The following is a 24,668-nucleotide window of genomic DNA, read 5'->3' as shown; positions in this document are numbered from 1 at the left end:
AGCCCGGGCAGGTTGTTTTAGTGGGCATCCCTGCCTCTGCCAATGGGATCTGTGGCATCTCTGAACTCTGAGTGTCTCTTTTTCTCTGCATGTGTGCCCTACATTTCTCCTCTCATCCATCTCTGGAGCGGGCGAGCCGCTGTGGTGTGGGCTGTGAACAAAGGCCTCTGCCTGTGGTTTATTGAGGCGTGGTCTCCCTTGAGTGAGCAAAGGCTATTTGTGAAGTTCCCTTGGGGAGAAGGTGGTCAGGAATCCAGCCTCGGAGCCGAGCAGAGGGGAGTGCAGCAGTGTCAGCCTTGGTGTCACTGTACTGGGTCAGCTGCTGGTGGTGGTACTGTCAGAGAGGGTCCTCTCTCCTGCAGAAGGGTCTTAGCGAGGTCACCCGACAGCAAATTGCTGAGAAAACATTCATTTTACTTCATTGGTTTGTTACTGTTGCCAGGAAACACCTTGTCCACATTTCAGAGACTTGTGAGTTTTGGTTGCTCCTATCTTAGCTCAGCAGATTTGCCCTACAACTCATGGATAAAGGGTGTTGGCCCCAGCATCTGCATCTCCGTATCAGCGTGCCAGCCTGTCTTGTCAGGTTGGATTGTCGCTCTCTTAGCTGGTGCCACTACAGTTGTGACCTTTGGCCTGTGGCAGGATGGCTCAGTGCTAAGGGGGATGAAATTTCCTTGCAATGTCATCCTTCCCTGTGTCTGGGCAACTCACGTATCCCTCAAAGAGGACTTTCCCACTGATGCTGGGTATCGAGTGCTGCTGCTGGCTTCAGGTCAGCCTGACACCTCCATGCTGGTGGAGGAAACAGTGCTGGGGTCTTGTGCTGGTGGTGCCATGGACCTCAGCAGGTGGCAGATGGATGGCTGAGTCCTCATAGAATCATTTGTTTTCCACCTGTCTTCCTGAACACTGAAGTTCACCAGTGCTTGGTGTCATTGGGACACCACCTTGGAAAGGAGAATGTTTAGCAGGTGTTTAGCTGTAGGGTTGCTGGAAGGACTCCTGTGTCCCTGGGCACGGGTCAGTATGTGATATACCTGACACGGAGCACTGTGACCTCCCTGGTTCCCTTACAAACGGGGCTCTCCTTCAATGGGTTATTTACATTCCCCTAGGCACAGTGTCCTGTAGTTTCAGTGTGCTTGCCTGTCTGTACTGGGAGGGAATACTGGTGCTGGCTAACTGATTTAGTGTGCTCTCTGGGTAGAGACTCCTCCTGCAGCCTGGTGGGCAGAACAAGGGTGCTGGCTGTAAGCTACAAGGATTATTTTTGTGTTCAGTCATCCACTGCCTGTTCCTGTGGGCAGGAGCTCTCTGGGCAGAGATAATCCAAACTGTTGATGTGCTTCTGTGTAGTGCAGTCAAGTTGAGGAGCTCTGGACTGACCAAGTGGGTGGTTGACTGAGGACATACCTGTATAGAAGCCTTCTAGTGCTTCGAGCCTTAGGGAGTGTTTGCACAGTCATTTTTCCCCATGTCTAGGGCCAGAATGTACAGTCTGCAACAGAAGGTCATCATGATGTCTCTTAAAAGGATTTGTATGGGTTTTCCTTTGCTTTGTCAGGGAATAGCTGACCTTGGGGCCAGCCATGAGCTGGCTGCTTTCCTGTGTTTCTGAACACACTGAAGCAGCAAAGATCAGTCCCCAGAATCTCTGTGAGATTTGGTCAGTACCCTTTTCAGAACCCAGATTACCTTGAAGTCTCTCTTTGCCTTAATTTCCAAAATAATTCGGTTCTCCTTTAAAAAATCTAAACCTAAGCCCTGGCTTCCTGGTTCAAGGAGTGGGAGGCTATTGTGTGCCTGACCTCAAACTGGCTGCTGCTCAAGGTTCTGCAACATGTGATGCCTGGTGTTGCATCAGGTGATGGACGGGGGATTTTGTTGATTCCATCTTGGCCAAGGCATCTTGAACCTTCTATTTTGAGAGGCCCATGTGGTTGCAGGACTGAAAGAAACACAGAGTTCAGTTTTGCATCCCATGGGCTGGTGCTGGGAGGTTGTTGACAATGGCAACAGTCCTCGCTTCTCCAGACTGTCCCTCGTGGTGGTGGTAAAGAACCTGCTCAGACTCTTTGTGCTCAATGAGCTCCGTGTTTTCTTTGGAGATCACTTCATACTCCTTCATTTCCCTTCTTCCCCTGTAAGTCATTTTTCCAAGGTTGTTCCCTAAGATTTCATTTCCATCTTTTTGCTGAGACCTCATATCTCCAAGAAGGAGGTGCTGGACCACGCTTGTTTTTCCATAATTAGAGGATTAAATCTTCCAGACATTCTTTGAAGCCACTGGCTATTGCCAGAGTCACCTGAAGGTGCATTAGGGACTCTTAGGAACTTGTTTATTCTCTGTGGGATGAGAGATATTCCTTGTCCCACTTTCCCTCGGGCTAGCTCAGATTATGCTGATAGCATTAGTGAAGAACACTTCCAAGTCTGATGTCACTCTACAGCAAAAGCTTGGAGGTTTGTTGAGACACTCAGCAGGCACTGGGACTTTGCAGAGTAACCCAGGAATGAAACTGCATTTTGTGGAGCAAAATGTGCTGAGAGTGGTGTTTGCAGGGGGACTGACACTTGTGTTTGAGAGAGCGGAAAGGAGGAGCTCCAAGCAGAGCTCTACACACACATTGTGCGTGTGTGGAGTTACCTGAAGTTCAGGAGAGGTGCTTTTGAAGCCCTTTTCTTTCATCACTGTTGTCTGTATGACACCCTACTCTTCCTTTTGTAGTTCTTCCAGCAGCAAGTTGACAAGGACTGTGAGTTTGGGATATATATAAAACCTCTCTACCTGTGAGCTTGCAAAGAGCTGTGGGACTTGTCCTGCAGATATTCCCCAAAAGGGGAAGAACCCTTGGGAAGACTTTGCATCTCCAGCAGTGAAGTGTGAAAGTGGAAATGGACAGTAGATACTGAGCTGTAATTATTGGGAAGCAGGAGTCTTTTCTGGGCTAGTGGGAACCTTGAGTGTGACCTAAGTAATCTGAAAGAGCTGAAGGGTTTCACTGCCTTGAGCAACTTTGTGGGTCTTTCACAGACGCTTCCAAAAGGACACAGCGCTGATAACGGGAACTGCGGGATGCGCCGCGTTGAAATTTTATCTGCCTAAGTAGCTGCTAGTCCAATTCCATTAATGTTTGCATATTTAATAAACTTCTAATGTGAGATTTTAATGAGTTGGCAGTTATCTCTGAGCACCCAGCAGCGGCAGCAGTCTCAGAGTTTAGGTGGCTCTCAAATGGAGATTTCTCTCACTTAGAAGGCATGTGGCCTTTCCTTGGGCAGTCAGCACTTGGCAGGCTCTGGAATACTTTGATTTAGTTTGTACTGATGTACATCAACAGTGAATCTTTAATTTGGATGGAGCCCTAGGGTTAAGTTTTTGGGGGAGGCATCTTTTTAGAAAGACGGATGTAAGAGAAGCGACCTTGGTTAATCTCGTAACACACCATTTATCTACTTGGGATGTTTCTTGCTAGTGGTCTAATTATTTTGGCTGCAAAATGGGACTGCCAGGGAGATTGCTTCTAACGTGGCATTTGCTCATTTATGCTCCCAGTGCTTTTGCTTTGCCTTTTCAGCCTAATTTTGCAAACATGTGTCCAACTCCTCATAGTCCCAAGCAGGGTAAGAAGTGCCCTGGTTGTGCTGCACAGTTGGACCGAAGTGTCTCTGGCGAGGAGAGGGAAGGTAATCTGTCGTCGAGGGAACTGTAGCAAAATTCAGCAGAAAAGTTCAGTGTTTATGCTTTTGAGATAGACCTAAGTGTAGTAAATATATGTCACTATATCAGATGTAGCAGGCAAGGTGGAAAGGGACCTTTGATAACACAGTGTAATTCTCAGGTCTGGTCTGGCACCAATACTGCTGTAAATAAGTCTCTTGCCCATTCCCAATCTTCAGGATGAATTCTCAGTCTGCTGCTGTGGATGGTAGATGTGTAAGCTGTGAGTGTGGCAAGGGTGAGGAAATAATTCCTTGCAGCCTCCTTTGAGATAAGACAGCAGTAATTCAGTAATTCAGTAATTCACTGGACCATCAGATGGGTTTCAGGTGACCTTTCAGTGAGCTTGCTAAAAAGCAGGAAAAATTTAGTGTTTATCTGAGCAGTATTTTAAATTGAAGTTCTTTTTATATCTCCAGAACACCAGTTTGGGAGGAACAGCACAGAGAGTTAAGGACAAAAACTGATGGACCATTACATCTTCCGAAATGAGCCTTTTCACACTTTCCTGCTGGAAAATAGCATGTCCTGAAGGTGAGTAGGTTTGGTGTGTGACAGATGAGTGGCCTGATGTCTTGGGCCTTGACCAAAGGCAGATCCACCCTCACTCCAGCTTGGCCTGACACTGCCTCTCTGGGCTGGCACAGCCCATGGCAACTTGCTTGTGAAAGTGTGTATTTTATCACCAGGAGAAATAGGGAGGAAGTAGGGAATATTTTCCACTAATGAATTATCATTGATTTGAAGCCTTTGAAAAAGCTGGAGTGCTTAGTGAAGGAGGTGAGCCATTGGGAACATGGATATTTTCTGGTGAGTGGAGAAAACGTAGGTGTTTTGTTTGCAGCATGAGAAAGTAAAGCTTGTAAGACAAACTTTGGTTTAGTTTGGCAAGTGTGTTAAATTACATAAGGCATTTCCAAGTTTTGTTCCAGTTGTACCTCAAATGATATTTTCAGTGTTCAGAAGAGCTGAAGAGGAGTGCTTGCTATCAAAGATGGTAAAGTAATTTCCCCAAAGTAAAGAACATAATGCTTGAATGAAATTAAATCAGAATTGTATTTTGTAGCGTTTGTGATATCTTTTATGTTATTTTTGTACTCAGCCCCTTAGGGCTGTAGGCAGTGACCATCCAGTTTTGTTTTAAAATCCTTTAATAACAGAAATCAGACTGGGAAATGTTACATAAGTCCTGCACTCAACATTGAAATAAAACCAGCATTTCTGGGACTGTTAAGGTTTAAAATATCTTGGTTCAGACTTTACTCTCAGTTTAATAAATAACATATAAAAGGAAGCCATGAGCTATGTAGGCCTAAGTTTTCCTACTTAGCAGCATTAATTCTGATTTTTTTAAATTAGGCCAATAAATTCGCTTTTCTGATGGCTACTTTGTTAATAATTATTTTTTCTATTTTTTGGCGTGAGCCAACTAGCAGCTCTGAACTCAAAGACAATAGTGGAATGTAAATGGTAAAAAATAGGTGGTTGTCAGTTGTCATTCTGTCTGCACAGAAATAGCTTGAAAATGTTCAGCACTGGTGTCACAGGCCTTTTGTACATAAATGCTTTTCCATGTGAGGGAAAAATCCCAGTAGAAGTTCAGCCTACAGTGAAGTCTTCATGTGTTTTTGTAGATTTGAAGCTCATTAGCCATGTGAGTTCCCTGAACATTTGTATATTTGGCAGCAGTGAGAGCCTCTCAGGAGTGTAGGAGTTGACAGGTACAAGAGGATGCAGTGTCAGGGGATCTTACTTGTTGAAGAAGAAAAGTCTTGTGGCTGGAGAGAGAAATACTGTTCACATTCACTGGTGCTCTTTGGTGTCTGGTATGATCTGCACAGTTCTGCATAAAAGGATGGAAACCTGAAAGCCCCAAAGCAAGAGATGTGACTAAGTTCCAAAAGCTCTCTTGTCTTTCCTAAGTGCCTGTGTTTTCCAAGTGTCCTCTTCAGATGTTATCTGTGAACCTTTTGCCAAAAACCCTCCTAAAGCTAGGGAGTCTCACTGGGAAATACTTGTTCTGGTGTAGTCTGTGTTTTGCTGTTGTGTGGATGAGCAGAAATACTTTCTCTGCCTTTTGCTCTCTCTTTTCCTGGTCTGTAAAAGGTGCGACTTTAATCTGTGGAGAAAGATTGTGCAACAGGGTGAAGAGAGGGAGTGAAAAGAGGATATTTTTTGCTGTTCTAAGGCTTCTTTGTTCTCAGAGGTCAGGAGGAGCTGAGCTCCAGTGATTTCATACACTCTCCTATTACCTGTTCTCATGCTGGCCATAAGCCTAAAGGGATGGATCCTCCTCTGGATGAGTCATTAAGTAAATATCAGGCTGTGCTGGTATTCCTGCTCTGAGTACTTGTTCCTATTTCTTGTGTGTTGTCTACTCTCTGTTTTCTTAGCTGCTATCACAACCCCACCAGATTTTGTCAGCACAAGGACTTCTCACGGTGTGCAGCTGGGGAGAGGTGCCTGCACTGGAGCCAGGAGCTGTTCCAGCCTTGTTCGAGGAGGGATTTTCAAGAGTAGCTGGGAAATACTTGGAGATATTTCCAGTAAAACAGTTCTGGTTCTTGGCTCTTGATCAGAGGTGTCTTGCCAGGTGGCCTGTGGGCTGGATGTGGTGCCTGCTCTGGCTGCATCCCTCCTGCAGGACAGGGCATGGGAGGAAGTGCATCCCATGGGAGCACACGGTGTTCAGAGCTGTCACTGGAGCCTTCAGCACTTTGTTCCTGCTGGGCTGCTGCGGGGAGGGCTGGAGCTCTATGAGCTGTGCTTCTCCAGCAGCTGCTGCAGCCAGAGGTGGCTCAGGAATGATTGTAGAATCCTAGAACCATGGATTGGTTTGTGTTGGAAGGGATCTTAGAGTTCATCCAGTTCCACCCCCCGCACCACTCACTAGATCAGGTTGTTCAGGGCTCCATCCTGCCTGACCTTGACCAATTCCGAAGGGATCTTAGAGTTCATCCAGTTCCACCCCCTGCACCACTCACTAGATCAGGTCGTTCAGGGCTCCATCCCGCCTGACCTTGACCAATTCTGGGGTGTGGAAGCCACAACCTCTCTGGGTAACATATGATGACATGGTGCATCTCCTGGAGGAGATTTGCAGCTTCCATGGGGACAGGGAAAGGGTGCTTCAAGTGTGTGTGCTCACTGGGAAGCTCTACTAGCAAGGGACAGGGGCATGTTACTCACTAGCCCACCTGTGCATCATAAGGCTGACTTGCAGTGTGCACATGTTCTGATACTGGATAACCATTGGGTTTTGTCTGGAGTCTGGATTTGTGTCTGTTTTCCATGTGGAGATTTGACTCTGTCAGGCTTCTATCCTAACTAGAAAACCTTGGATAGGTGTAGAGGTCCCTGGTAGGTTCTCTCCTTGCCTGTCTGCCCCAGCATGTCGGCACTTATGGGATTTGAAAATGCCTTGCTGTTTGTGGATTAAATTCTTGTCTCATTAGGACAAAAATATACCATCAATTTAACCTGCATCTTGACAAAATATGGATGGTTTGAACCTTGGGCAAAAACTGGATGATGCTGCCCAGCCAGAATCAGTTTCCATCCTTATTTTCTCTGAGAGAGGGAATGTTTCTGGTGCTGGGTGGCTGAGACTGTTCTGGGGGAGCTGACCAGGCCATTGGAGGTGAGAGCTGTGGGGCAGAGCTGCATCAACTTCTGGTTACATCTTTATTGTACTAAAACTTCCTTCAGGGCTTTGCTTATTCCCTTCTGCCAAGGAAAGCTGTCCCAGCCACCTCCAAGGACACTTAAGGAAGTCCAGATAATTGTGGGGTTCTCTCTCTTTCCTGGCAATCCCGAGGGTTCCATGTTTTAAACTGCAAGCCCAGTAGGTGCTGCTGAGCTGTGGCACAAGCAGTGAGAACAGCCTGAGACACACCAAGTTTCCTGTAGGAAGATCCCTAAGATTCATCCCCGCATGGAATTTACAGCCGGTGTTGCGGCAGTGGATTTCACAGCTTGGCTGCTGGATGTACGTGGGCTTGCTGGGATGTTCCAGCTGCTGTGTTGGGAACCATTTGTTTTGCTTTAACTGGATGTGAAGTATCACCACTGAGGCCTGATGGATCCCCTTAATGGCACAGTGTACAATCAGCATCAGCCTGAGGCTAGCTGCTCACCCACTGCACTGTAATTAACTTGCCATGAGCAAAACTTCAGGAATTCCTGGTCTGGGACCTTTCTATGCCAGGAGTCGTCTGTAGCCCAGTTTAGTTAGAAAGTGTCCAGACTAAAACCACTGCACACTTTTATTTTATTAAGATCTGCTGTTAAGAAAATAATTTTTGCTAAGCAGAGCACTTTAGGCTGACATTTAGTGGAGGAAATACACTGTAAAAACCTGTAATCACACTGGAGGGAAAAGGAGACATTGCTTCAGATTCCCATGATGTTTTTTCCAGCTGCCTGAGTAAAACAATTCTATTTTCAAGATATACTTATCCCACATTTAAATATTGTGTGGATGCATTTAAAAAATGTTTGATTATGTTCTGATTATGTGTGACTTTTGGATACTGATTAATAGATACAGGTGCAGCAATAAAGGAACTGTAAATGTGCCAGGTAGTGTTGCTTGTCTGCAGGTCCCCTTATCAAATAAGATTATATTGTTTCTTAAGCACATTGCACTTGCCATCTTGAAGCAGAATTACGTTTCTATTAAAATAATGTTTGCCCAGTGCTTCCAGGTAAAGGAGAATTCAGCATTACTCATAAGGACCACAATCTACTTTTATTTAATTCATTTACCACTTGACTTGGTCTCCATTCTCTGGTGCCTGAGCATTGCATTGCCTGCTATTTTGGAGTAGCTGTGTTTGGAAAGCTGCTCAGTTTTTTGTGTTCTGATGTCTGTTACCACAGGTTTTTTTTGCCTTGAGATCTAACTACTGTCTTTGAGTTGATGCATCTCTTTTAATCTCAGCTTTAATCTCTGGTTTTCTCTTTTTCGATTTACACAACCATGGTAAAAGCAACCAGGTTATCCTGGGGTCAGTTTGAGGATAACAAATTCCTTCTCTCCTTCCTTAAGCCCCAGTGCAAATGAAGAAAGCTAAATGTACTGGCTGTTCTTCATGCCTTTTTGCCCAGTGCAGAAGCAAATTAAGCTATTTTGACCTTTCTCTGACACTTGTAGTCAGTGAAGATGAGGGGAAAGGCTTTGTAAAAGTAAATGAAGTCGGTATTGTTTTTTCTAAAATTGTTATTGATGCACTCTAGAGTGCTCTAATTAAAGTCCCAGCCTGTGAAGGCAAGTGCAGGCAATCTCAGCTGCTATTTCATCCACCTTCAGTGGTTTGTCCATCTTTGAAGTGCCCTGTGACAGGGGTTTGAGGTGGTGGCTCTGAGTGGGTAGCACACACCTTTGGTGAGCTCTGTCCTGCCCTTCTCCTGGCATTGCTGGTACTGCCAGAGCATCACCTGGGTGGAGTCTGAGCTGAGCTGGCTGAAATCAGGGGCCCTGCCACTGGTGCATGACATGGAGCAGAAAAGGGCTCACAATAAACTGGACGGTTTCAGAGAATCCCAGAATGGTTTGGGTTGGAAGGGACTTTAAAAATCCTCTCATTCCACCCCCTGCCATGGGCAGGGACACCTTCCACTGTCCCATCCAACCTGGCCTTGGACACTGCCAGGGATCCAGGGGCAGCCACAGCTTCTCTGGGCACCCTGTGCCAGGGCCTGCCCACCCTCACAGGGAAGGATTTCTTCCTAAGATCCAATCTAAATCTCTCGTTTTTTAGTTTAAAACCATTCCCCCTTGTCCTTGCATTGTCCATTGCAGCTGTAGCTTAGGAAGGAAAGGAGTATGCGTAGTTTACCACCCCAAACCCGATTGTGTGCTGCTATTTAATAAACATATAAAATTATATGTTTCTTTTCCGGGTTAAGTAAAGGTGGCCCGTCCACCTGGTCAAATTCGAATTTGTAGCCCAAATCTGGGCAAGACACGATAGAGCGGATGAACCCCTCCCACCCAAAACCAATTCCACTGTCCAGATCGAACCACAGAGGGAAGGGGCCTTTATTATACAGGTACAGGTATTCTAGCTTTGCTTACAAACATATGAACTATGTCAACGGAAGAGAAGAGCGCTCTGGATGCAAGGGTCCGGGCTAATCTCCCTAGCCTCGTTTTAGAGAGTCCCATGGCCTCAAGCAACTCAGAGTTCTTCTCATACCATTTCCCCCGCGCTCCTAAGGGGAAACCCGTGAACTCTACAGAAGTTACATTAGTGAGGTCCTGAATCTGCGGGAGAAGGCGTTGATATTTCTTTGCCTTTTCTGCAGCGGCCTCTTTCAGTGAAGAGTTGCTGTGCTCGTATCGCACTGTAACGTCCACCACCAATGCCTTTGCCTCTTTAACGAAGATTAAATCTGGCTTAAATAATTCGTTTTCTTCATCCCTCAAGTGTGGCTCTTGGAAAACAGTCCAATTCTCCCTCTTAGCTTCATTGCTAAGGGTTTCGCAGATGGAATTATGCCTTTTAATTCTGGCTTCTTGAGTCATTGGACAGTTTCCGATGACATGGGCAGCTGATTCGTATAGAGCGCCACAGTGTCTGCAAGATCGAACACAGACATCGTGTCTACCCCTTGCCAGAAATTCTCGAGTGGGGTAGACATGAGCTCTTAATTGCAACGCCGTTATGAGTTTTCTGTGAGGGATACCCCGGTAATGCAACAGCCAATCATTACTGATCTTATCGTTCTCAAAATTTCCAATCCCGTGGCCCTGGGCAACCAGATGTTTCCATTTATTAAACTCAACCTTCCGCCAGTCACAAGGTCTAGGAAGGTGTAGCTTGGAACGTGGTGTCTCCCACTCTGACAAGGCTTCGCTACTCTCACTGACTATTTCCATCACAGGGATGGGATCCCAAATCTGGGGGATGGTTTCTCGAACTCCACCAGCTTTAATCCATAATTTCTCATAGAATAATTCCAGATGTTCCCCTTTCAAAAAAGAAACTAGCGTCCCATCCGAAGATTGTGCTAATTTGTGCAATCTTCGCGCTTGAATACTTGGTATAAGCGCCGCCAGCTTAATGAGTCCCAGCCCTCCATCCTTAAACTTCGAATACAAGATGGCATCACATGTACTAGTTGGAAGATGAAGCCACTCCTTGACCGCCTTCTTTATCATAAGGTCAAGGGATTCGAGGAGCCCAGATTTTACGTCGGTATGGTCGGCCAGATATATCAGTCTAGGGATGGTATATGTCCTGAGTATATCGGTCTTCTGAAGGGGTTTAAGTGGTGCAGACGCAATCCGATTAAGCCATACTTCAAGTTTCTCTGGGAGTTTTGGATCAGCAAAACCGGTCCAAGGATCGATCTGCGTACCAAGATATTTCTCTGAGCTTCCTGGGTCAATCATGTTCAGGGGAGTTCTTCCAATTTGCCAAGCAGGACAATCATTGATGGTATACGCGTCCTTAGTCGGCTTGATGTAAAAGCCGTGGCATTTCTCCCCTTGAGTTCGGAGGCCAGTATGTTCACAAAAGGTCTCCAAAATTTTGATGTTAAAACACATGCCTTCCCAGGAATCGCTCAGGAGTACGAGATCATCGGCGAAGGCCATGGCCGTAATCTTAAATCCTCCATGATGGAATCCAAATCCCTCTGTTTCCAATTTACACAGGAGAGGATCCAGCGCCAGATTGAATAACAAAGGTGACATTGGGTCGCCCTGTTTAACACCGGAGCGGATGTTAATAGGGTCTGTCTTCCCATTTTTGGTGACGATGTACGTTTTGATATTCTTGTACATCTCACCAATTAGATGGACTATATGGGAATCAACCCCCCTCTTAACCAAGCCAGCAATTATATGCTGATGGCAAACGGTATCAAATGCCTTGGCAATACCCACAAAGACAACCCCCAAACTTCGATGTTCCTGTTTAGCCTTTTTGACCAAAAGCTGTAACAGCTTAAGGTTCTCGGAACAACCTGATGCACTGATAAAACCCCGTTGTCTGGGATTGATGGGACATGCTCGAACCAGTCTCGCATTTGCGATCCTGGAGAATAACCTAAACACCACTGAAGCAATGGTGATAGGCCTCCAGTTATTGATATCACCAAGTCTCTCCTCATTGGATGACTTGGGTATCAAAACTGTCCGGCAGTCCCGTAGTGCATCGGGTAAAGTTCCGGTGGCTAGCCAGAGGTTGAAGATCTCTTTCAACTGGGAAAACTTAGGGTCTGCTTTGATAAGATGACCCAAAGTAATCCCATCTGGCCCAGGAGCGGAGGTTTTAGACATCTCATTCAAGTTTTTACCAATTTCTTTTTCAGAAATCATGTCTCGAAACACGGTGTTATCTGCTTCCCTATATATAGGGAAGGATTCAAGACCACTAAAACCAACAGATGTTTCCCATCTATCCTTAAATGCCTTGTGAATATCACCAGATGGTATCTGGCACTGGAGGGCTTCCACGTTATCCAATATAGCACGTGCTAACCTCCCTCTATGAATTTGGAACAGCCTCTGATATCTTAGATATTTTCCCTTCTTAACGGCCCTTTTTTGCATCCACTTAGTTGTTTTCCCGGATGCTTTTTGGCCTTGAGGCCTCCGTGGCCTTCGCGGCTTAGACCTTTCTTGGTTAAGCTCAACCAAGCTATCCCGAAACTTATCATACACTTCGTTCACCACTAAGTGTGGATCTTGTCCATCTAGAATTTTTCCGAAGGCCGCCTTACTTTGTATTTTTCTGTTGTACTTGAAAAATGGAGCTTTGTGCTCTTAAATGGTTGTGCTCTCTCCTGAGAGGGCAGGTAAGAAGGGAAAAACTTAATGTTTGTTTGACAGAATGTTGCAGCAGTAGCAGAGGATGTTGTATCTCAGTCCAGATCATTTCAGGTCTAGCAGAACTCCTGCTTACACTTTGCATTCCTGTTTCTCTGCTGTGTATTTCCTAGACAGCTGTGCTTGCACCGGCTGCCTTATCTCAAAGGTGATTACACTGGTATCTTTATTTGCTCTGCCCTGTGCTGATACCAGCCCTCAGCCAGCCCTCTCCGTTTCCAGCCCTGGGATGGGCAGAGTGGAGGCTGCAAAATGAGCTGGTGCTTAATGCTCGTGGCTGGGAGAGTGTTGATCACTGAGAGCCTGGGCAGCATAACTTAGTGGTGGACTCAAACTGTGGTTGCTTGTCTCAGGCACAGACTGCAGGAAATGGAAACTAGCCCCGATTTTTCCCTGATAGAAGAGTTTCCAAACAGGTTATGTGTCTCCAAAGTAAAGGCTTTCCTGGATGCACTTCTCTAGAAAGTCATAATACATTTATGTAGCATGCTGTCTCTTGCAGTTAAAATGATTGGCAGTTTTTGGGAAGTGCCATCTGAAAAAATGCAAGGGATTTTTTTTCTCACAGCACAGTACAGAAAATTTCCCTTTGCTGTTTCCCCACCAGAAATGACACAGCTCTGTAACGGAGTAAGGGGTAGGTCACTGCAGTTTGCATTTTGCTCTACTCTGAAAAGAGCTCATCCCTTCAGAGGTGCACATGGTGGTGTTCAAAAACTGCTTCTGCCATCAGCCAAACCAAATTTGTAATTACATTGCTGTGAAAAATGGGGTTGTGCAGAAACCCATTTGCATCCCTTAAAGAAATTAATGGCACCAATGGTGTTGATATTGGACATTGGGTGATACAAAGTAAAGGTCAGAGTTTGAGATGAGTGCACCTAAAAATTCCTCTCCTTTGGCTAGGGTGGCTGAATGTGATAGTTTAGATTAAAACAGGCCAAGAGAGCCATTTTGAAAGCCAGCTTTTGAAAGCCAGGCCTTTCAGCTCCATGCCTTAACTAGTGGATGCAATTATACATTTCACTGGTGTGTAATACTTACTGAAGTTTCTGTTCTTAAGTACGGTAAATGCTTTTGCATAGTGCTTAAAAGGTTGGCCAAAAATTCTATCTTGCATAAACAATAGCTCTGTTTTAAGGTTGGATAGAAATTTAGCTTATTGTGAGCTCTTGGAATGAATGCTGTCAAATGAGCTTTTCTGAGTTGTCTTAACACTGAAGGATTTTTATACAAGAAGTTCATATATATATATATATATATATATATTTATATCTATGTAAATGGCTGGAGATAAGTCTGGTAAAAATGGGCAATTTGGTTAAAGCAGGAGTTTGAGGAAGCGTTAGAATGGTTGCCTGGGGCTTCAGTATGATTTTGCAGTGCTCTGGATGGTTAATACAGAATAGACTAACTGCTAGGACAGAGAAGCCCAGAATAATTTTCCTTGTCCCAGTTAAGTCAAGAACTATTAGAGCAGTGGAAATAAGGTTTCGACAAGAGGGGAAGAAAGGGTGAGGGATGTGCCAGCTCTCAGTCTTGGTGGTGAGAGGGGAGAGGACCAGAAATTGGAATGGAAGAAGGGTGAGTAGCAGTTACCAGTGAAAATAGACTAATGTTGCATGTAAGTGCATTAGGAATGATTTTCATTCTTTCTGGTGCTTTTTTTTTTAAAAAAACCCCCAAAGTATATGAACAGTTGCAGTAAGACATGGAGGTCAAAGGAATATGGGATTTTCTTTGACCTGCATGTTTGTCAGGAAAGGCTTTTTCTCTGCTTTCAAACCTGATGTTTGGGCCATTTTAAGTCATTTCTCTCCATCCACATCCCTCCAAACCGTGCTGCACTGGCCATGCAGGAGTTTGACCCTCATCCCATGGCTTTGCTTCCCTGGTGCTGGAAGCAGGGAGGGCACAGCAGCTCAGAGGCTCCAGTAAACCCTGTTCACTGTCTAGCTCATACTTAAATGTTTGGAGAAGCGACATCAAGTACTATTTAAATGTACCTTTCCCACCTTTTCCTAAGGTATATTTCTCTCCTGTCATGTGTTGAGGTGTTGGATTGCGACACTGCAGTAGAAGTAACATTTCTGAGCAGAATATTGAAGGACCAAGATCTTGACAGGGGGGTTGTGTGAGAGGAATCTTTAACCTTCTCTCTGCAGCACCCTGGGGTGGTTCACTGGGTTCACTGGGAGTTACTCAGGAAGCAGAATTTCTAGTCTCTTTTGGGATTGCAAGTGTAACAAGGCAACTGGGAGGAATGAGAAGGTGTTGTGGTGTTAGACAACAGTCCCACGTGCAGCTGCAGCTGTGAAGGCTGTGTGCTCAGTAGCCATGAGCAGGAACCATTATGTTTTCTGGCTGATGATGGCCTTCTAGCCCAAGATGACAATCAGTAACTGAGCTGTAAGAAGAAATGGGCTCCTTGCTAAAGGAGATCTTCTGCTCTGCTCTTCTTTGCAAGAAGCTAACTCAGCATTGTGCTTGAGGATTGATCTTCAGGGCTAATTTCTGGTAGTGCTTTATCTTTATTCTCCTATCAGCAGTCTGGCTTCAGAACCCTCCAGACCTCATTCCATTATTCCCTTGGCCAAGGGAGTGTCAAATGCAATACTCCTGAGCAGTTCATTCGACCGTGCTACCCTGCCCTTTGCCCATCTTTGGGATGGCCATAAACGGAGGGACCAGTGTGTTCAGGCTTGCAGGAGACACTACAGGGCCTAGAGAACATACTTCTACCCATTCGGAGCTGATGATGTGTCTGGAGCAAGAGGAACTGTTCCCACACTTGGGTAAAAATACAATCCCTTCCCCCTCTCTCTCTGGTTGGTATTTTGCAACATCAAGGTTAATTTCTGTGGTTTTCAGGTTAAAATACATATGTTCCTGTGTAGTTGAGATTCCCTATCTGTACAATACATTTGCTTTTAAAGTACTGAGAGCAACGAGCCTGTTTCTGCAATGCCTCCCTCCCCGTGGAGCACGTGGGAAGGAAGAGGTTTGATCAACCTGTTTGTTATAGAGGAGAGTAAAGGCAAACCCAGAGGAGAGGCAGAAGGGACCATTAAGTGTTCTTTTTTTCTCTGCAAGCTCCTCTCATGTGCTGAAGGAAATTGTTCTTCTTGTCATCTCAGATGATTATATTCACAAAATCCGACCCCGAAATATCATCCCTGTATTAGACACTGACCATCTACAGTCAGAGTCTTATTTTGTGCCTTTATTTTGATTACCTTTGTTACCTTGGGCACTTGGCAGGAGCAAAAAGCCTCATCATTCTGATTGCTTCGGTTTCCCAAGATGTCTTTTGAGAGAAAATGTTGCCTGAGCTTTGTTGCAACCTCTTAAGTAGAATTTGGTCTTTCTGGGAACCATGTGAGATCAAGTGATTGCCTGGAGCAAGGGAAGGTACTGAAGCTGCAATAGCGAAGACCTTGATATCAAAGGCCACCTGCTACTGCTCTCCATCCCTTCAGCCTTGAATTTACCAGGTTATAAATTCACCTTGTCTTCCAATGGAATGGCTGGCAGGTCCTCAACAGGTGAACTGGGCAGTTTCTCAGGGATTAGTTCACATTTGTGTGCCAGCCAGAAATTTCCTCCTGCATAAACTTTTGTCTAGAACTAATACTGAATTGTCTTTTGGCCTTCTTTCTGGGTGCTCCTTTTACTATTTTCTTGGTCTTCCTGGTGTCAGTCAACAAGTCCACGTCAGCAGGTAGCTTTGACTTTCAGGTTTGCAACCCAGCTTACACGGGCACCTGGTAGGAGTAGAAATTACTGTCCCACTGTAGAATTCTAATAGTTGTCTGTTTTTTCCCAAACCTTGGTTTATTGATCAGCTTGTGTAAAGAATTTCTTATGAAAAACTTAAATGAACTCCTGAACACTTTCTGGTTGAAGAAAATGGAGAAAAATATCTTATAGTCTGTATTGATGTGGCTGAACTAAACACACACAACATTGATTAACCTGGGTCTTCTGCTCATGGTGTGTATTTTCTTTACTGTGCTCAGTCAGAAACGCATTTCTAGCAAGCTGAGATTGTATTTATGGAGTGAACTGTGTGAGTGTTGTAATACTCATGAAAAAAATCTTTGCTAGGACCACTGTCCACGTCCAGGCCTGCAGGGCCGTGATCCATCTCTGGTGTTCTGGTCACATACCCTTGTGGCCTTTCCTCACCTTGGATCTACAGCATAAAGGACAGAGCATCTTTTCGGTCATTTTTCTTATAAGCAGCTTTAGTAGTTTAGTTTAGAGTAGCTGTTCTAACATTTTTTCATTTCAGCCTCAGCACAGATGCAGCCCCATCAGTGCTGTGTAGGTTCAGGTATTGCAGTATATGCAGGTGACATTGTTTTTTTCTTTGGTTTGTTTTGTCTGCTGTTTGGCACAAGAGAGACTCCCCTGGCCCCCCTGCTGCCAGCAATTACAGACAGTTGCCAGTCCCCAGTGGGAATAAGTATTTCCAGCCAATATTTACAGCTGGTTCTGTCCTGGAGGGATGGAGCTGCTGCTGTCAGCTGGAGGTGAAGGAGGTTTCCTTTTGACTCTCCAGCAAGCAAGGTGTAAAATGCAGCTCTGGTGGTGGCTGGAAGAAGGTTTTGATGGTTTTTTTTTTATGGCTCAAGCTATTTAATGTGTCTGTGCTTTCCTCTGAAGCAGAGGGTCCTGGTCTGGGGAGTGTCACCTCAGTCCTGGTGAGGAGAGAGCCTCCCTGGCACAAAGCATGACAGGCTGAGCTCCTGGGGTGTTCTGAGAGTCTGTCCAAGAGCTGCTTCCTTGGAGTGTTCTCCCTTCTGCAGCCTTGGTGCAGTACGAGGGTGAGGTCACCAGCCAGCGTTTGGTGAGAGATGGGACTGCTTCCCTTACTCAGTGCCATCCATCTTGTATATTCAGAGTGAGTTCTCATAAGAAAAAATGCCATGGTTGTGTCACGGGAGATTGCAGTTACAGTAGAATCATGTCATAATGTGTAAATGTTTAATGTTTCCTGTCATTTGAGTAGCAGGGCACACCAGCATTTTCCTTGTCATCTGTATCTTTTTAGTGTTGGACTTGGCTTCATTCTCCAAAGGCCTGCAAAGGTCATTGTTTTGCAAGGAGAAATGCCATGACATCAGCTTTTGGGAAGCTGAAAATCCAGAGCAGCCAGCAGGGACAACTGAGGTCCTGCTTTATCAGAGGTGATAACCTTCCTATGTCAGGTGTGTGTGGAAGAGTCCAGGGTGCTGTCCTGGCATTGCAAGTTTTTTTCCCCAGCAGCTTAATGCAGTGAAAAAGAGACTTCTGGTATGTCTGTATGTGCAATGAGTGGTTGTGTCCTTGGGGGTTCATCAGGGCTTTGCTGTGGGTTTCTGTTTCCTCCTAATTTTTTTCACAAGCAGTAAACCACTTGTTGGGAGTTGCATCTCATGGTCACTTTCTCAAATACACTCCCAGCCTTGAGGAGAGTGCAAAATATAAGAATACTAGTGTATATGTTTTTAAATCTGTTCATGCTTCAAAAGAGAAAATCTGTACTGATGGATGACCTTCACTTGTTGTGTGGAGATTTTCCAGAGGCTGGACAGATTTGTGGTGCGCTATTCCCTACCTTACCAGTGTGTTCAGCTGGATCAGGCTCTCCTACAGGGCGTGAGGAAGGCTGAGCCAGAGGGTTTCCTGCTCTCATTCTGAGCCTGTCTAGGCAGTTCTTGGGCATAGCTGGCTTTGGGATAAGTGACATAATTCCAATAAAACAGTTATGCTGCTGGGGTAAAATCGGAGTCTAATTGAACCTTTGTGCTTGGTTTTAGTGAAGCCACGTTTCTCTTTAGGATTGCAGACTGGGAGGAAGACTAGATATGCTGGTGGAGGCAGCAGAGGAGTTGTCTGAATTTCAGCAAGTGGATATAGAAGCAGGAAAAAGAGTGAAGCTTGAGGTGAGAAAGATATAAATAGGGAAAGGAAATAGGCTTCTCTCTGACGGTGGAGGGGAAAGAAGCAGATAATCAGGTGGCAATCTAAGGGAAATAAAGAGCAGGAAAGGGAAGGAGAATGGAGCTGGAGATCTCACAGGGGTCATGGAATGCATTTATTTCTTTTTCAGACTGTTCATGCATTTTAGGCAGGAAGAAACACCAATTAGCAACTTTTCTTCAGGATTTATTTAACCAATCTGAGCTTACTGTTTTGAGTGGGATGGGAATAACTCAAGGAAGTGATGGGGAAAGAATGATCCTGACTGGTAAGTTTTATTTGTTAGGAAAGGAGCACAGAGAGAAAGTCAGTCCTTGCAGGGACAGTTTTGCAAGAGGAACAGTTCCAGTTGGGTCCTTTCTCTGCTCCCAGGGCCTGGGGATCCATTTTTTTCAGTGTTTCCACGTGCATCTTCCTTCTGTGTTCTTGGCAGGCAGCATGATGCCTTTTGTCAGCGGTCTGCAGCCCTGGCTGCTTCCTCAGGTGTGGTGCAGTAGCTCTTGTTGTCCCCTGCACTGTGTTGGGCTATCAGAGCTGGGAGCACTCCAGAGCTCCATGTGTGCTGCTCACCCTCGTGCTGCTGCCCTGAGCAGAGAGAAGAGAGGGAGCTGAGTGTGTTGCTGGCCTGTGCAGCTCTGTTTGTAGTGCCAGGTGTGAAAATCTCCCTGCTTTTCTCCTATTTTATTTTTATACTTACGTTCTCACTGTGTGTCATCTAGAAATCAAAGCAGGAGTGTGCAGTTCAGCAACAGCAGCAGAACTGTGCTTACTACTAATCTGCTGCTTTGCTCAAATTAAACATTTATGGGGCCAGAGACTCCTCACTGCTCCATCTCAAATCTTTCAGCCTCCTACACTGTGATGATTCTTTTCTTTGCATTTTGACGCAGCTCCTCTAAGAAATACAGTGAAATCAAATTATCCTCCACTGGCCTCTCTCCCCATCTTTCCTTTGTGTGCCCAGTTTGCTTTTTTCCCTTCACCAGGACGTACGGGGGGCAGCTGTTGGCAGAAGCAATGCTTTCTATTCCCTGTGAGTTGAGGTTCCCCCCCTGTCTGATGGGCAGAGATGTGCCCTCAGTTATTGGTACCTGTTTCTGTTCCCTGCTCTGTTCCCAGGTGGTGTCATTGGGTAGGAGCTCCTCACTCCTGGAAGCAGGGAATAACCCAGTGCACAGGCACACTGCCTGTCTATGCTCCAAGCTGTGTTGGCTGCCTTGGTCTCCATGGAGAGCAGTGGGATGCTTTCCAAGGCCTGGATCTCATCTGCCCCTGCTCTGTGGCCTGGAGTGAAGCCTGGGCAGTAGTTCTGTTCCTTGGGCACACCGGAGTGGAGATAACTTCTGCAAAAGAAGGGTTGTTCCTGAGCCTTGCCAGAGGCTTTTACAGGACCTAGTGCTCAATTTTCCCTGCCAGAGCATGGTCTACTTCTTTGATTTAAGTTTTCTAGCTTAAAGCAGTGCTGCATGGATGCTGAAAGCCCACGCTCCTAAAATAGATCGAGTAGAACGAGCACTTTAGTGCTGACTCCTCTTCAGGAGAGGAGAGGAGAGGGAAGGTAACAATGAGCAGATGGCAGGTATTAGTCATATCACCTAATTTATCTGAGCACCTCAGACCCCATGGGCACAAAGGTGCTGGGGGAACCTGGAGGGAAGGAATCCTCCCAGCAAACCAGGCTGGGTGTTGGAGTTGTGCAGGCAGAGGGACCTGAGAAAATGAGGGGACTTGCAGCCAGATGCTAACCCAAGGACAGTTTGTTCTCAGAGAGCCCTGGCCAGAGCCTGGGCCTACATTTACCTGCCCAGTTTTCCAAGCCATTCCCTCATGTATTTGACAAGCCCTCAGAGCATCACTCCTTGGAGCTCCCATGCTTTGCTCCCTCTGCAGAAGGGGTAGAACGAAGGTCCAGTACCTGAGAAATAACTGAATTCCCCTAATTTCAGGATCAGCTGAAATGGCATTATCCTAGCTTCTACTCTAATAAACACAGGACAGAAGCTGCTCCATCTTTTCTCGTGGTATCTAAATTGCCAGTGTGCACCTTGCAGTCCAGTTGGGCTGGCTCAGCATCCCCTCCCTTCCCCAGGTCCTTGGTATCCACACGTTGGCCCTGGCCCAGCTGGCAGTGGGCTCATAGGAGAGCCTGGAGATGCTCCCTCCTGCTGGTGTGCTGGGAACACGGCATGGAAATGAAATGTAGGATCTGTACAGTCCCTTGTACAGCAGTGGCTTCCAGTAAACCTGACACCACGGAGCAGGTAGGGCATGGAAGTATTTACAGAGGCAGCGTGGCAGTGCTGCACTTCCAGTTGCTTGCTCTGGCTGCACTGTTTGTATAATCATTTACTTCAAACCCAGCCTGGCCAAAAGGCAGCTGTGGGCACTGCCACAGTAGAGGGAAGGGAGGTTCAAATTTGGGCTCTTTTGACTCCCCTGTGCAGAGAAGGGGTCATCAGGAATCACAGCATTGCTATGCTCTCCCTGAAGAATGGTGGTATCTTTATTTTTATTTTTTTTCCCCATTTGTTTTGGGTTTTTATTGTTCTAAATCTTCAACAGCAGAGGCTGAATGTGTGGTCTCCTCCTCTTTCTCCTCTTTCGTTTCAACTTTTTGGCAATAATTCCTAAAGAGCTGCTCTGCTGGAGTTACTTCCATCATTTTTCACACTTGTGCTGAGCCCTCTGCAGAAGCCAAGCACCCCGTGGGCCTCTGAATTACAAATACCATTTTGGTGGCACCTTGCATCCTTGGGCTTCAGCTTCTGCCAAGCACCTAATGAATGTAGGAAGCGAGTAAAACACTTCTGCTGTGAGCTATGCTCTGATACCTAAGGGGTTAAACTAAGCTCTGTTTATTAGTGTTGAGCTTTAAATTGTGCCAGAGCGTTTGAAAATGCAGCAGTGGACAGGGCAGCAGGCAGTGAACACCGTTAAATGACAATACTGTTCAATATTTGCTGTTAATTGAGAGAGGCAGCAGCTGCTGGTATGCAGCTTCAGCCAGGATGAATTAGTAATGAGTCTGTAACTGGGCTTTTTTTTTTTCCTGGTTTAAGGTTGCATCAGCCCTTTACAGTTCAGTAACGTGGTTGGGATAGAAATAAAAACCATAGCATGCCCTAAATTGAAGATTTTGTTTTTGTTTTCCAGTGAGTTGTCATGGAGCTTGGTGTCAGCGATGAATTTGGCAGCAGTAATAAAACTGCCTTGTATTTAAGGACCAAACTTAAAGATTTTGGTTAGCTTTTCCATGCTGTGTGGCAGCCAGTGGGAATGCAGCAGGCAAAGCAAGCTCCTCCTTTGAAAGAAAGCACTTTTGGTGGGTTCTCAGGTGTTTTCGGTCGAACAGGAGTTTTGGTTGAAGTTTCTTTGCTGGCACTGCTGCAGGTGGTGGGGTATGAGAACGTTCTGTCCCTTGCTGCAGGGGCAGGAGGAGAGGGAGCACTAATTCAGCATTTCCCTTGTCCTTTCCTTGCACTTTTGCCATGCATGTGTGTTGAGCTTAACCTTTGAAAACCTGCTGATAAGCTGTTATCAGCCAACGGTTAAAATAACAAACCCTCCCACCTTGCTGAGTTGGGATACGGACTTCCCAAGGCTTCAGAGCCTGGGGATGGAACAGGAACATCATTAATCCAGGGCAGCCAGGCTGGGGGCAAAGTTTGCTCTCTGAAGAAACCAGCCACAGCTGCTGCTTTCCTGCTGTTTATGTAACCTGCCCAGCAAGTATTTATTTTGCACAAAACGCTTTATTTTGAGCTATAGATGTTGTTATGAAAGGTCAAAACTGTGTTCTAGTGGTTTTTAGCAGATCTGAAGTGGGGCACAGGAAATGAAATTCCAGCTCAGTTGAAAACAATGCCAACAGTCCTATTGATTTCAGCACAGCTCGGCTTTCACCACAAGTAGAAGAATTTCGAAGCAAATAATGTTTTGTTTGTTCAGTTCTTTAAACAAAAATCCATCTGCAGGGGTTTGCACTTGAATCCAAATAGTCAGAATTCTGCTGGTATTTTGGTAGGATAAGAAATACTAGATTGGAAGAATTCTTTGGGTCCACAATGGTTATGTTAAAGAGGAAAAATAAAATCCAATCAGCAGGTGTGTTTGTAACCCTGTTCCCAGCTGGGGTGATTTCTGTGCTGGCTTTTGGGTCTGTCCTGTTCACATCAGCCGTTTTCACCCAGTGAGTAAGTGCTTTTATGCTTTCTTATGGGCTTGAAGCTGCCACACACCATGCTGGCTTCTGGACCGGATTGTAGAGGCAGGAAATCTTTCAGGTCGGATGTGGGAAGCAAGTGTTAAAAGCCAATCGAAGGCTATAAAAGGTGGTGGTAAATGGAGCTGCAGGAAGAGCTGAACTCCTCTGGTGCTGAAAGTCCTCCGGCCCCACAAGTCCCTTCCCGTTTAGGCACTGACCATTCCCACCTTGGCTGCCAGTTATCAAATGGTGGTTTTAAACCTGTCCTTAAAAGCTGTATTTTTTTCATGTGAATTGCAGTAATTTATTCCAGTGGCATTTGGCCAACTTTGGGCATCTGGTGTCTCATGTTTTTTATGAACATCTCTCCAATTTTCTCTGCTGTCTCCTATATATGTATGTGAATTGTGTTTACAAGGATAAGGTATCCCAATGCATTTTTTCCTATTTTTGTGTGGTTTTGATTCTTTCAATCTTTATTATTGTTTCATCTGTAGTATTGCTTACAGTGTTCGTTTTTTTAAGCAAGAAAATAAACCTTCTGTTTACATGCACCATTCCTGTCTTAAAATATTGGTAAAAATTATAATTACTGGCTTTTGAGGTTTTTTTCATTGATTTAGTAGAACTGTGTAATTTCCTTGTGAACAAAGGCAAATATTTACATTTTTAATATATTAAAGTATAAATGATAAAGTTTATCTAATAAAACTGTTAAAATACATGTATGTTCAGTCTAGATTTTATTTGGAAATTGTTCTGTAATTAAAATAGCTCGTGCAGGGCTGGTATGGGGTCACAGAGGCTGCAAATTGGTACTTTCCTGTGCAAGAATATTGCTATATCATCATCCTCCTGTTGCCCAAATAGAGTCTCTGAATGGAGCCTAACCTGGACCTCATAAGCTTTTCCTTGTTGGGAATGTGGAATTACCTGTCCTGTTTTTGTGGCAAACCAGCAAAGATAAGGAGAGACCTAAAATGAAATGACAGTGGTGAGCAAAACTTAGTGTTTTTCTCAAATACAGTTGGCCCTTGCTCCTACTTCAGCAAAAAATTAGGAATGTGCTGAACTTCCCAAACATTGGGAGTGGCCTTGAGAGCAGCTCATTTGTGGTGCAGAATGTGAGGCAGATGGTGCCACATGGATTTTTTTTTTTTTGTCTAAAGTCTCTTAATTTTGGCAAGACACTGGTGCTAGGGTATTTCTAATCCCTCAGTGTGGTAATAGCTGGGTTGTGTCTGAAGGATATAAGGAAAACAGTATTTGTGGGTAGAGAGAAACTCTTAGTGTTTGCATTAAAGTTCTGTAATTTCAGGGTGTTCATTTATCTTTAACTTTATGAAGAGCTGGGCTAAGTCTTGCAGCCTGTGAAATTTGGGGGGGGAGCAGGGCAGGGGGTGGAAAAAAGATGCAGTGAGCTCAGGACTGAGAGTCTCAGTAGTTGTTGTCTCTCTCCTTGCATGTTTGTGGTAGTAACAGGAATAATGATATTGTGAGTTGTATGTACGTAGGAGGACTGTAATAAGTTATGCTTTTCCTAAAATTTGCTTAAAATTAGGAAAACAAATAGCTTGGAGTTTGGGTATAAAATTAAGTGTAAAATATCATTAATAGATTACCTTGAAGTACGTTATTTTACAGGCTAATCAAATCCTGATGTAATTTTGTAATGTGGAAAGCTCTGAGCTATTTACTGGAGCTGCTTGCTTAATTTAGATTAAAATTGTACCATAAAAGGATTATAGAGTGTGTGCCTGTGCTAAGAAAGGATGTACTAAATATGTTGAGGTATTTTTCTACTCCCAGCTTCTTTTTGAGAGTGCATACTTAATTTTGGATGTTCTCTGCTGTCTTCGAATGTGCCACGTAACATCACGATGTGCTGCGGGGATGTGCTGGGCTGATCTTGGGAGCATTTTTTCAATACACTT

The 24,668-nt window shown here is 45.1% G+C and overlaps 2 protein-coding genes across 2 annotated transcripts in view; one reads left to right on the top strand and one right to left on the bottom strand.

Moving 5' to 3' along the window:
* Positions 1-11,327, bottom strand: part of EHHADH (enoyl-CoA, hydratase/3-hydroxyacyl CoA dehydrogenase) — a 48,848-nt gene extending 37,521 nt beyond the window's left edge. Inside the window, exon 1 of the mRNA XM_017729391.1 lies at positions 11,031-11,327. Coding sequence (XP_017584880.1) covers positions 11,031-11,327 — 297 coding nt within the window. The remainder of the gene's footprint in view (positions 1-11,030) is intronic.
* MAP3K13 (mitogen-activated protein kinase kinase kinase 13) overlaps positions 4,144-24,668 on the top strand; it is a 63,804-nt gene continuing 43,279 nt past the window's right edge. Inside the window, exon 1 of the mRNA XM_017729390.1 lies at positions 4,144-4,258. The gene's annotated coding sequence lies outside the window, so the exon portion shown is untranslated. The remainder of the gene's footprint in view (positions 4,259-24,668) is intronic.

This window comes from Corvus brachyrhynchos, unplaced genomic scaffold (genome assembly GCF_000691975.1).
Source record: "Corvus brachyrhynchos isolate BGI_N302 unplaced genomic scaffold, ASM69197v1 scaffold63, whole genome shotgun sequence".
In the NCBI taxonomy this organism is placed as follows: domain Eukaryota; kingdom Metazoa; phylum Chordata; class Aves; order Passeriformes; family Corvidae; genus Corvus; species Corvus brachyrhynchos.
Note: the sequence above shows the minus strand (reverse complement) of the source record. Positions and strands in the feature narration are given on the sequence as shown.